Source organism: Rutilus rutilus, assembly GCF_951802725.1.
Source record: "Rutilus rutilus genome assembly, chromosome: 11".
In the NCBI taxonomy this organism is placed as follows: Eukaryota; Metazoa; Chordata; class Actinopteri; order Cypriniformes; family Leuciscidae; genus Rutilus; species Rutilus rutilus.
This window is the reverse complement of record NC_140216.1, coordinates 11,263,964-11,277,731: the sequence shown is the minus strand read 5'-3', so window position 1 is coordinate 11,277,731 and position 13,768 is coordinate 11,263,964. Positions and strand designations below refer to the sequence as shown.

General features: G+C 36.8%; 1 protein-coding gene across 1 annotated transcript; it reads left to right on the top strand.

Annotated features, from left to right (window-relative positions):
* The first annotated feature begins 273 nt into the window (after positions 1-273).
* Positions 274-13,180, top strand: ldlrap1a (low density lipoprotein receptor adaptor protein 1a). Its single transcript, XM_084423178.1, has 9 exons — positions 274-690; positions 6,672-6,814; positions 7,179-7,291; positions 8,074-8,188; positions 9,529-9,601; positions 10,079-10,174; positions 10,269-10,369; positions 10,463-10,497; positions 12,472-13,180. The coding sequence occupies exons 1-9, from the start codon at positions 606-608 to the stop codon at positions 12,599-12,601; spliced, it is 891 nt and encodes a 296-aa protein (XP_084279304.1). The 5' UTR covers positions 274-605; the 3' UTR covers positions 12,602-13,180.
* The last annotated feature ends 588 nt before the right edge of the window (positions 13,181-13,768 follow it).

Below are 13,768 nucleotides of genomic sequence, written 5' to 3'. Positions count from 1 at the left end.
TATTTTATGAAGGGGACTTAGAATTGTGTTGGACAGTGGTGGACATTCAAGCAAAAATTCTCAACCACGGAATATTTGACTTTAAAATAACGTTTTATTACCATAGTGGAAGATAATAATTGACCGAGTCTCAATAGAGAACGGTTTCTCCTATATCCACACGAGGGCGACAAAGATGAAATCAATAGATCTCTATGTTCGTGTCACTTGTTTTTCACGTCTGTCTTGCTATTCTGCGAGACACCTAAACCTTATGAATGTTGACTCATCATCAAGCATTATAGGGAGGTATGAAGACATTAAGCCGCATATACGCGGTTCCTTCATAAAAGCCACTGTCTGTTTTTCGGACCCAGCCATTTAAAAAGCACACACCAAAGGCTTCGAATGGATTGTTTAATTCCGTTTCCATGGAAACAGAATCTGGGCGCCGCGTAATTCGAACGTCATTTTGATTGACGGATGAAACGCCGCCCAGGAGACGCGAGGACTCAAGTATTCCCACAGATGTCGGCATCGAAACGGTAACAACAAAGTTGAGAGTGAGAAGACGTTCATGGCCAACAGCAGCACCTCAAGACGCTTCTCCGCTTGAAAACCTCGTCATGGATGTGCTGAAATCTGCCAGAAGGGCTTTTATTCGGAGTCCCAGCCTGACCAAACAGCCCTGGAGCTCAGGCAAACACCAAAGTGAGTATTCGTATCAACAGCGAGACTTTTTGTTTACACGCGTCACTTGTGTTGTCCATCCGTTAGCATCTGAACTTGATTTCTCAATAGTGTTTAATCATGTTTAGTAATACAGTTAAAAGATGCAGTTTGCCTAGTAGTTGTGAATCTTTATTTGTTAGTTTGTGGGTAAAATGTTTGTGTGTGTGTGTTTTTTTTTTTTTTTTTTTTTTTGGGGATCTTCAATATGATTAAATATTCTGTGCAAATTTGTTTAATGAACGACACAGACGCATTTCTACAGCTGTCGACGAGATTCACAATTTTCATTCGAAACTAGAAGTTTTGGGGTTTATTAGTGGTTGACCTTGTCTCAAAACCTGTTGAGCTACTACCTAAGTTATCTATACAGCTGTAATGCCCAAATACGCTGTCTAGATTTTGAGAGATGGCTTTTGCTGGAGCATGTCACCAATACGATTAGCATGTTTTTCATTAGCCCTCAGAAACCCATACTTTTATTTTAGCGAGCCACTTTGAAGCATACTTTGTTTTGGGGTGAATATTTGCGGTGCACAATATCACCACTGTAAAAATTAAATTAAATTTGGTTAACCAAAAAATAAATAAATTGTACCATCATTTACTCGCCCTCATGTTGTTCCAAACCTGTACGAGTTTCTTTCTTCTGTTGGACATAAAATAAGATATTTTAAAGAATGTTGTTAACCAGACAGGCACCCATTGACTTCCATAGTATTTTTTTTTTTTCCTACTATGGGAGTCAATGGGTGCCTGTCTGGTTACTACAGTCTTTAAAATATCTTCCTTAGTGTTCAACAGAAGAATAAAACTAATACATGTTTGGAACAACTTGAGGGTGAGTAAATAAATGATGACAATTTTCATTTTTTGGGTGAACTTTCCCTTAATAATTCATTATGCAAGCACATTCTCTCTTAGACCAGGAGGCTGGAATATGGATGTTCATCTCAGAGCAGCCTTCTGACACTTTGTAAAGATCCTGAGATTTTCCTTCACCTCACTGACCTCCTGTTATACATAATGAAAAAGCACAGTGCAGTTGCTTTAACCTTTATAAATCTTCCAGCCAAAAAAATAATGAATTTTGAGTGCGTTCTTCTCAGAGCGCTCCTCTGACTGTCGTTAAAGTTTAATTAGGATACATTGAAAATCATTTTGTAATATTAATCTGTGTGGCTTCATTGTGTGAATAAAATGTTAATGTTAACCTTAAAAGGCAGGGTAGGCCATTTGTTCCAGAATATTTTTTTTTTTTTGTTATGCTGGTTGAAAGTCTCTTTACATCCTAATAGTAATCACTAAGTCAAGTTTTATATATATATATATATATATAAAAAAAAATCTGTGGAAGGCGTGACCATAAAATGTTCGTCCAATCATTGCATTTGGTCCAGTATTCAATTAAAATGGAAGTCTTTTGTAACATTTAAATGTCTTTAGTGTCACTTTTCATCAATTAATTGCATCCTTTGCTAAATAAAAGTATTACTGACCCAAACTTTTGAATTGTTGTGTATTTAGGTTGATATTTTTGAGACATATAGCCTAATCACTTATCAATCACTGAACATGTTTTTAAGGGGGGAAAAAACAAGGTCATAGACTCAAAGGTCAAGTACTTTAAATACTTAAATTTGCTAAATATAATCCAAAACACTGAGCAATGGTGTGAGTAAACAGTGACTTAGTTGTGTGACTTCATAAAGCTGTGGCACTCGAAATGGCCATTTGTTTGTTGCCAAAAGTGTTGCTGTGATAGTCAGACTTGTTCCTGCAGTTAGGGAAAAATAACAGTCATTTACTTGATTTAAACAGGTGTCGCAGTTTTGATACAGTGGGTTTTTGAGGGTTAATTAACAAGTGACCTTATATGAGAAGTTGGCAACAACGGTTTTGTGAAATAAACAATGCAAAGCCAGCTTTTTGTCTGCATCTGAAATCATTTTCTTTCTCTTTGGCATCCATCCTGGACTACAAGTATGTACTTGTTTGCTGGTATACCCAAGACATTCTAAAGCACGTTTGTTTCAACAAAGAAAGACTTCTTCGAAGTTGCTGTGGACAATCTCAGAACTAAGCTTTGAAAGCAGGTGAACCGGGCTGGCTTGGTCTTAACAAGTGCAACTTATTATTTTTTTTGTCTTCCTTTAGTGGGATTAGAAAGTTTGCTGTGCATTTTCATTTCCCCTTTAATTCTGTCTTGACTCCACAAAAGCAGCTCTGTTTGTTGGCTGAGAGCTGCTTATCTTCATGACCTGGAATGCAAGAAGTCTGCGAGTACACGCTTTATGATTGTGTTTGGTCACAATTCAGTCACAGTGAAAGGCTCAGGCTTTGCCAGAACGGTAAAAAGTTTCCAACATCAGCAAGTTACCAGTGTTTATAGGTTGTTCTCTCAACGGCTGAGTGATGGAGAATAAGGCGCATTTGTGTGTTTAACATTCTTTTGTTGATCTTCTGACCTACTTTTAGCTCCAATACAGACTTCACCTCATTTCCTCCCTTTTCGTTGGAATCCAAACAAAGATCTTTTTTTTGTTTTTATTTGACTTTGTTGCGCTTGTACATTTGGCTAGTTGGTTTGTGTATGTTCCCTCTTTAAACAAGTGGTTTTAATCTTGTGGGTCACAACCTAAAAATGGGTCTCACAGATAGGGTTGAGGTTAGAAGTCAATGACAAAGAGTATTCGTGCTAAAGAAAAGGAAAAATCTAGTTTGAAGCACGTGCCAGTATTCATGTTGATTCTTTCATTGTTTAATGCTATTAATATTTAACACAAACATGGTAGGCTAATCAAAGAAGGGGTGTATTCAATTAATTGAATTGCATCTTAATGTATTTTTGAACAAATTTGATATTCAGGAATTTAATGCCAATGCTAAATGTGACCCTGGACCACAAAACCAGTCACATGGGTATTTTTTTTGGAAATTGAGATTTATACATCATATGAAAGCTGAATAAATAAGCTTTTCATTGATTTATGGTTTGTTAGGATATGGCAATATTTGGCAGAGATGCAACTATTGAAAATCTGGAATCTGAGGGTGCAAAAAAATCAAAACATTGAGGAAGGAAATCGCCTTTAAAGTTGTCCATTTATGTTCGCGATTGTGCTGCATTCACTCACAAACATAAATGTTTTATATATTTACAGTAGGACATTTTTAAAATATCTTCATGGAACATGATCTTTACTTGATATCCTAATGATTTTTGGCCTAAAAGAAAAATCTATAATTTTGACCCATACAATGCTATCGCCCCCGTGCGACTTATGACTGGTTTTGTGATCCAGGGTCACAAATGCAGATGATCGAATGAAAGTAGCCATATAATTATATGCACAGTTAGGATTGCAAAATGAATGGTCTCATCAACTTTTAAAGGGTAGATTTCAGAATGATTCACCTTGTTATAATTTATAATTACTTTCCTTCCTCTTGAACTTCTCATTCAGCTATCTCCTATGATCATTTCTCATCAGAGTGATCAAAAATGTCCTTCCTGCTGCTCCACAAAGTCATGTGCCTCAACAGAGAAAGTGCACAGCTTGCAGCAAACATCGCTGCATTGTAATGGAGAAACCCATCTATAAGAAGTTTTTATGGTGTTTTATAGTGGTGAGATTTATCGCCCCGTGCCTCTGGATCTTTGGTGTTCGTCGGTGCCCTGCACATACTAAAAAGGGAGGCAGAGCGTGAGGGAGACGTCCAGCAGCTGTTGAGGCTTTTCCAGGCAGTCCATTTGATAAAAGCATTAGATATTAACCTTCCATGTTTCATGAGGAGTCATGTGGAAGTAGAAGCATGAGTTCAGACTTGTCATTTAGGGAGCCTTAATTTTTAAATGTGCTTTTTTTTTTTTACAAAGCCATCATTTTCCCATCGAAGTTTGATATGGTCAGTTTAGTTGTTTGCAAATCACACTAGAAGAATAAATATGATAAATATGTCATCTCAATGTTCTCATTAACATGTTCCTATCACTTGGGTCATCCACTTTTATCTCCATTTGTCTCTTTAAGCAAGAATGATATCCTGTTTCTTAAGAGTGCTGTTTATTTGTCCATTTTGGAAAAATAAGCAAAGGACATTCTTTCCTCTCTATCTGACCGAGATTGAAATAACTCCTAACCTTACCATGACTTCTAGTCAGAAAAAAAAAAAAAAACTCCCCACAATTTTGCACCGTAATCATATCTGGCCTAAAAAGCCAGTTCAGTTTTTGGAGCTTGGAGACAACCAGTGGTTTGGGTCGCTCCACCCTTGGATGTTTCTCTAGGAACATGGTTAAGACAAAGTAGTGTTTCCCCCTGTGATTAAGGGCTCTTGGGTGTGTCACTAATCAGTATGTCACTAGGGCTGTATTATTACGCCCTTTTCCATTTCTCCATGTCTATGAATTACCCTGGTTTTTATGCTGGGGTTGTAGGGCATCATCAATAATTTCAGCATGATATGTTATTTCAGGAGCTGTGGGCAAAGTAATGATATAGATAGATTCTGTTGTGTCTTTAAATCATTTGTCAGCCTTTCAGTTTCTTTGTAATGGTTCGATCATCCTTGGTGTGGCTGGTTTTGTTTATAAGTGAAGCTTTAAATTTTGCCCTTGTCATGACATTCTTCAGTCATCTTTGTTTTCTGTTAGCTGTACGCAAGAATTAACAATAACTTTCTGAGACTATGATTCACTGTTTCCTGTGATTGTGATTCCTGTAAATATATGTATGGTTCGTTGAATGGGTCATACGCCTGCTTAATGGTTAAGTGTTTATGAGGTCTAGTGGCTTGTTCAGACCAAAGTAAATGAGATACAGGACTTGTCCTTTCCTTACTTCAATATAAATATAATGCGATTTTAATATGTTTTACATATAACATATAGGCGGATTATACATATAGAAAAATAACACAATAAGGTGGAACTTTGTGGGACTTGAATACCTGTGTTGAACAAATCTGACTAAATGAAAAATGTCTTGTCTGTTTTGCCTTGGTGCCTTTCCTATAATTTATCTATGGGGATTTTCAGAATTTTAAATGTTATAGCTCCACTGCCAAAAGCGATCAGGTGAGTCACGGGTAGTGTTACTAGAGCCAAACAAGTTCTTTCAACAGAAATAATGAGCGTTTATTTGTGTGCGTCTGCGTTAATGGATAGCCGAAACAGCTTAATGTGTGTTGTAATCATATTAGGAATTTATGCAGATTGTGATTGTGAAGGCAGGAGTGTTGGAGTTTCGCAGGTGCTGTAATCACATTTACATTTTATATATTCAAATGTTTTTCTCTTGGCATCAACTTACTTGAGTATACAAAACACAAGCTTGACGGCAAAGAACCAATGCTGCAATTGCAAAATTACAATTTATTGTCTGAAAATACCACTACTAAACTAAACTAATACAATACATATGCGTTTATATTAGTCAACCTAACTCAATTGTTTTATTCCAGAAGTGTTCAATAGGGGTTCAAGCTGCGCTTTGTGCAGGCCTTGTCAAGTTCTTCCACATTGTTTTTAGTGAAGATGAGCTGAGAAAAGACACTATTCCAAAAACACCGGTTCAAGAAAGACACGTTTAATTTCTTGAACTTTTCATTTCTTTAAAGCTGCCAGGCCTTAGATTGTCTTTGTCTGTTTTCAGTCAGCCCTGGGAATAAAGTTGTACAGAGGCATCCAAAATGTTTGCTTTTTTTGGCCTGGAATATTTGAGTGTCTTGAGCAAAGGTTGATTCCAACAAATATTTACTCATGCACTGTTTTTTCTTCTTTAATATTTCATAACTGTTCATGATCTCTGCAGCGCAAGTCTCTTGTGTGCACTTTGGTTGAAGTTGTTTACTGTTTATCTGTGCTGACTTGGTTTAACCCACATGTGTAAATGTTTTTGTAGCTATTCAGCGTTGCATCAAACTCTTCACTCTGGTCGTATTTTTTCTTCTTCATGCAGAGCTCCCTGAGAATTGGACTGACACAAGAGAGACTCTTCTCGAGGGAATGACCTTTAACCTTCGTCATCTGGGGATGACTCTGGTGGACCAACCCAAAGGCGAGGAGCTCTCAGCTGCTGCTGTCAAGAGGATTGTTGCCACGGTGAGTTCATTTGTCATAGCTTGGATTTGAAGATATTCGAATATCTAAAGACCACGATATCATTGTGACAGCCTAGCAACCACATAGCAACACCCTGGCAATCACCTGGCATACCCTAGCAACTGCATAACACATTAAAGACACTCAGAAAATATTAGCAACTGCATAGCAAGGCCCTGGCTCATAGCCTATAAACCACATAGCAACTCCCTGGAAATCACCCAGAACACCCTAACATCAACACCTTAGAAACCCCATAGTAATCATACAGAACCGCCTAGAATCAAGTTCTGCATGGACAAGTAAATTGCGTAGACCACGGACAAGCAGCAATATTGAAAATGTTTTCATATTCATTTGTTAGGCCAAAGCCAGTGGGAAGAAACTGCCTAAAGTGGCCCTGAAAGTGTCTCCTCAGGGAATCATCTTGTGCGATATTGTGTCTAACCAGCTGATCGAGAACATTTCCATATACAGGTGACCTTTACACACCTCAGCTCAACTACTTCTCTCACGTTCAACTGCCTGTTAAACATTCACTTGTTGTGCCACTGAACCACATTAGAGTATGAAAGAAGTGGTCTCTGCACGCTTCCTCTTCTCAGAAGTGAGTGTGTCTGACCTACAGTGGAGATGATTTATCCTGCCATCCAGTGTTTTACCATACACACACACACACACTCACCTCCGAGTTTCTCACTAGAGACATATGAAATACAGCATACTGCAGAAAACCAGCAGTAGTCCCCATAAATCTCATCTTAGCAGTTCAATGTGCTTTTGATTGTGAAAGACTTTATTGCTGATTTAGTGCTCAATTATTAAATGGTGCTCAATTATTAATGGGTCTTATTATTATCAATATTGAAAACTTTTTGCTGCTAAATATTTTTTTGGAAACTTTTGAATGTTAGTTTCATGGTTTCCACAAAAATATTAATCAACAAAAAATGTTTTCAACACTGATAATAATAAGTAATGTTTCTTGAGCACCAAATCCGCATATTAGAATGATTTATTATGTATCATGTGACACTGAAGACTTGAGTAATAGTTTTAAATGAGTAATATTTCATATTATTGTTGTTTTGACTGTATTTTTCATCAAATATTAGACAAAAAAAAAACAGTCCTTGAAGTTCCAACACAGTCTGCGTCTGCTCCATGTCCATATCCCTGCAACTCATCATCATTTTGTATTTGCTCAAACCTGACTGCAAGTCCTTAATGCTGGTCTGTTTTGTGACCCTTTCTCCCAGGATATCATACTGCACAGCTGACAAGATGCATGACAAAGTGTTTGCTTTCATCTCCCAGAACCAACAGAATGAGACGCTGGAGTGCCACGCGTTCCTCTGTGCCAAACGGAAAGTGGTGAGTGTTTGATGCTTTCCTTATGAAAGCTGTGAATCTTTCCATCAACACAAAGGCTTCTGACTGGAACAAAAGGAGTCAAACTAAGCATGAAGAAGGAGGACAGTTTTTCAGAATGGCTGACTAGATCACTTTCTCTCTGTTGGAAGGACATGCTGTTCTTCTCAGCATAGCACAATGATCCAAAAACATGTTAACGTGCCTGTTGAGGCTAGATGGTGAGGTTTAGAAGCAAAAGCTTTTCCTACATGGATAACATTTGAAGGCACTGCATGTGAAGGCTGATCAGAAAGCTGGGAGATTTCAGAGATGCATTCATTGTTTTTATTCTTCAGAGAAAGTTTTCTTCCAGAATGCACTGCGACACGCTTGGTAAAACAGTTCTTCCAAGACTTCATACAATTTGAGAAAAGTGAAACTATAAATCTTTCATTCAATACTGAAAAGTATTAATACAAAAAACGAATTATCGACTATTTTACCCAAAATTTGATTGTACGATGTACTGTTTTTGTATTCCAACAAAATAAAAGCTTGACGATTTGAATGGTCTTCCTCAACATCCCATAATATTCCCACCTGACGTAGGTAAATATTTTTAATTGGAAACATTTTATCTGATTCCCTAGAATCTTCTCAGGCCTACTGACCTTGCCTAAAGAAAGAGGCATTATTCACAAGTTGTTTCTCGCAACATTTACAGATTATAACATGAAACATTAGAGAGAGAGACAAACAAGAGATAAAAGGGGCAATATATTATTCTACGAGTCTTCTACCAAGAGTGTGATGGAAGAAGGGGGCCTGTGCTCTTTAGTTATCTGAAATATTGCATTTGAGTGCCTCAGATAACTTACAACATCTCCATACTTAAAATTTAACCCTTACATGTATGCCATACGTTGGGCAGCGACCGGCTTAAAACCTTCAGTTCGCCCCCTTACATTCTTAAACAGTTAACACTCTCTAGAAGCATCATATATTGAGTAACAATAAGTTAATAGTGTCTGTTTTCAATACATGCAATTAAAATATTGATGTACAGACACATATACATTATGTATGTCAAAAACAAAACGTATCTTCCCTGATTAAAAGTTATGTAAGAAAAACTCCTGTAGATTAACAAAATTAATCCTGTGTAAGCGGTGGTATTGATTGAATACACATAGGAAACTAGTATTCTCTTACACTGATCTAAAACTCCCTTCAGTTTGCAAACCACTGATCACTGACATTGAAACGCCTTGCTTATATGTTGGATCTGTCCATTTGTTCTCTCCAATGTATATATTATGTCTGTCTGATTGAGTCACTGTTGTCCTGTTGTGTTCCCTCAGGCCCAGGCGGTCACGCTCACGGTGGCTCAGGCCTTCAGAGTGGCCTTCGAGTTCTGGGAGGTTGCCAAAGAAGGTACAGAGTTTCATATCTCTCCTCAAAACAATATGGAACTCATGTATAACTGCAGAGAATCATATGCCACAAGTGGAAAATAATTTGTCACTTCATGTTTTGAAGGATTTGCAGATTTTGCACTCTTGATAGGGTCTTCAAGGGCATTGATGCTGTTGTGATTGATAATGGCAGTCAGAACATTGCTCTGTTGCCTTTTCTTGTTGTAGAAAAGATGGATGCACACACAATTATGTACTTTTTTTTTTGTATTTGGAAAACAGGAGCCAGTTAATGCATCACCTTCCAAAAAAATCCTTGCATATTTTGTACTTGTCACTCTATCTTAGAAACTTTGTTTAGTAAGAATGCAAAGAACTTGGAACCCAGTGCTCAGTGAAAGCACCAAGAAAAGTAATTTATTTGTTTGAATTTATATGAACTTATTTTGTTTGTTAAAGCAGTATTATTCATGATGTACTTTTGCTCTGCTTTCAGAGAGAGAGCATGGTGTGAAATGGGATTCAGCTGGAGAAACGTCCCACAGTTCACAGTCAGAGGGATCGGTCAGCCTGACCAGCCTGAAAGGAGGAGGTACTGACTCCTTAAACTCTCTTTGCCTCCTTTTGTGAGAAACTATTCATCCCCTTTACACTTCAATATTAATGGTCTGTTTTGTTTGTTTTAGCTGTAGCTGCAGAGAACCTGTTGGACATCGAGGTTTACTCATCTGCTGTGGAAAATGTGGACAACCCCACTGAACCCAACAACAACAGCACCACCCAATGGGTAAGATCTTGTCCACTTATGAACGTGTTTTTCTCTCACGAGTGACTGCCGACCATTATCTTTACTCCGAATATCATTTTCTCTTCTTTTTAGGAGACTGATGATGGTCTGGAAGAGGCTTTTTCAAGGTATGAGGCACCCAGAGCTGTTCTTATCTCCTCTTTCAAGCTTCTGTTTCGTCTGAATCTCCTTTCTGTCTCTCTTCAGTGAGGGACAGGAAGGACAGATCCTTGAGAAGGGAGCTGCATGTAAAAAGCATGCTGATAACCTCTCGCGCATCAAAACGATCTCCAACTACAATCGCTCTGTGTTTGTTCTTAAAGATTGTTGGAACCATTTGAAATTTTCCTTTCGTTTGCTCCGCATAACTTCTTGGTCTTTGATTAATCATCCAGAGCAATTGAGCAAAGGCAGTTTTCCCATACTGAGGTCTCATGAGACAGATTGTCTCATTTTATTAGTTTATTCTCCACAGAACCAAGCTATACCAGTAGTTTGGCAGGGTATAATTGACCTTGCAAATTTAGAGTTGGCCTTCAATGATTTATTTCTGATGGCATAATATAGATGACGAACCTGACCTGCATATTTGTGCTTTATGAGTACAAACTCTTACATTTTCAGACAGGCTGAACATGGAATACTTGGATGTTTAACAACTTTTTATTTAACAAAAAAATATATATATATATAGGTAATAATATTATATATTATGTTTGTACTGATCTGATCACATGAATTAGAATTAAATAAAAGAAATGTGTATATAATGCATGTAAATAAAAATGATGATGATGATACTAGTACTACTACTACTACTAATAATAGGGACTATGCTAATGAAATAAATGTATTTAATACATATGTGTGTGTATAGTAATTTATTATAAGTCTTATACACATGCATTATATACATTTATTTTATTTACATAGTCCCTATTATTATGTAAATAAAATACATGTGTATAATAATTATAACAATATATTAATATTGTTAATAATATTTATTGTTATTATATACACATGTATTATATACATTTATTTTATTGACATATTCCCTATTATGTTTGTAGAACTGGGCACATACATTTTAGTTTGAAAAAAGGAACTGTGATTAAAGTACATTTATATAATAATGTATATAATAAATGTGCATATAATAATAATAATAATAATAATTTTTAATTTTTAAAATAATATATATTTTTTTACTTATTTAGTCAAATCTTGCTTCAGAGGAAGTTGTGTTGACAGAGGGATATTAATCAGTTTAATTGAAGATGTGAGCTTCTATATTGAGTAGCATCATGTTCAGGGTTAAAGCAGATAATACTGTATAAAGCCTCTCGTGTCTTCTAAAAAATGAATGTCGAGATTAATCAAATTCAGCTAAGTTGGCTGATTAATGCATTGCCACCTTCATCAGAATAGAATCAGGAACCGAGAAACATCCTGTAGCTCTCAAGCCCTTTGATTGTTGTGCTCTCTCTTTGTTCCTAGCTGCAGTTTGGATAGCTATGAGTACTCTCCAGGTAACAAGTCCAGGTCAAGTCCTGTACCTAACGTCCACCCAAGCCATATCTGTCAGTCTGTAACATCATTCCCCTCCCCTGTTGTCTTCCAGAACCCTGTCAACTTTCACTGATCAACTCAACTAAATTAGCGTCCTGGCCTGGTACTGACCTAACAGACTGATCTAATTGTGAATTTGACGGCAGGGTTCTGCAATGATCCATATTTAAATGCAATTTGCAGGACAGATTTGATGTTTTTTAGTTTTCAGTTTGTCTTTTTCATCCTGTTTGTTTTTATCCCTGAACATTACATTGATGTATTGCATGGCTTCTAACCTTACAAATGAAACCATACCAGTCGTTAGGAAGCATAGTAAATAACATAGTTATCAACCAACCGTAGCTTTTAATGAAACCTTAGGCACATGTGGGCAATTTCAGCATTATGGATGTGACTAAATCAGGTTTTATTTATTTTTTCCATGGTAAGGTTGACATTTGCATGGAATTGCCCATATGTTAATCAAACCTGTACATTTGCATCACTGTAGAGTTTCAGTTTGCATTCTTCTGTCTCTTTCCCCATAGACTCGCTGAGTCTCGTACTAACCCCCAGGTCCTGGACATTGGGGTGATGCCTCAGGACTGGAACTCTGAGACCGAATGGGACAAGACCAATGGAAACGCACCAAACGCCGATGAGCTCTCCAGCCTCTGAGCACAGATAGGTATGTGGGAGAAAGAAGGTCCGGGAAACTCGTGCAGGAATCTGCGTTCAGTTGAGATGTTGGCGCACTGGCCCTTCTCATCCCGATCATCTGATCCATCACACCAAAGCAATAGCAGACGAGTCTATTTTTGCAACAAAAAAAAAAAGCCGATATCTTACCTGAGTTTACATGCTTTATTTTTATCAATCGAATTGTATACAGAATAATGTATGTAGATACCAGAGTCAGTATTATTTTCATGTTTGAAAAGAAAATGTGTATCATATGACACATAACATCATGCCTATTCGGGTGCACTGTAGAGTTACTTTAAAGTCTAACTCTGTAGTTTGCTGCTTTGAAATTAATTTATCACCATAATGCTCTTCATTAATGATGAAACAGAAATCAGCGTTAAATTCACAGTACAGCATGTCATCAACGTCTTTTGAGGCCTTTGAGTCATATTTCAGTATTTACATGTGTATATTTTTTTTTATTTAATCAAGATTGTATGATTGTTATAACACCCCAAGGGGACATTTAATATTTCTCTAAAAAGTCTAATAAAACTGTTAATATTACAATGTATGCCTTTTAATGTTTTTCATTAGTCTTATGGGTATTTCACTATCTCATTATTATAATTAATATTATTATTATTTATTAATATGTGATTATCTATAACATTTAATAATTATAAAATTATATTTGGTCCTATAAAATTACATATTTTGTTTTATTCTCCTTTTTTTTTTTTTCTACCATTTTTAGTCACCAGAAGAGGGCAGCATTGCCTTCTAAATTTCTAATCTCCCTTTAGTCCTTTGTGTGTTTTTATGCATTAGGTGGATTTTGCACATTTTCTATATTTGTCCCAGATGGCACAAAACGTACTCGACACATGTGGAGCACCTGCAGCAGTGTCTGTTTGAAATGCCTCAGGAGAGATGTGCCATCTTTACTTTACCGAAACACAATCAGCGTGAGAAATCCCTGTACTCCTCATGTATGACAGTTATTATGGCCTAGATAGCAATAAATTGGATAGAGGTTTTACAAAAACCTCAGACCTGTAAATCATATCCCAAGAAAGTCCCAGCTCTCTGGGTATCAATTCGATATAGTATAGCCTATAATATTGTCATTTTCTGTAAACCATAAGAAAGCTTTTC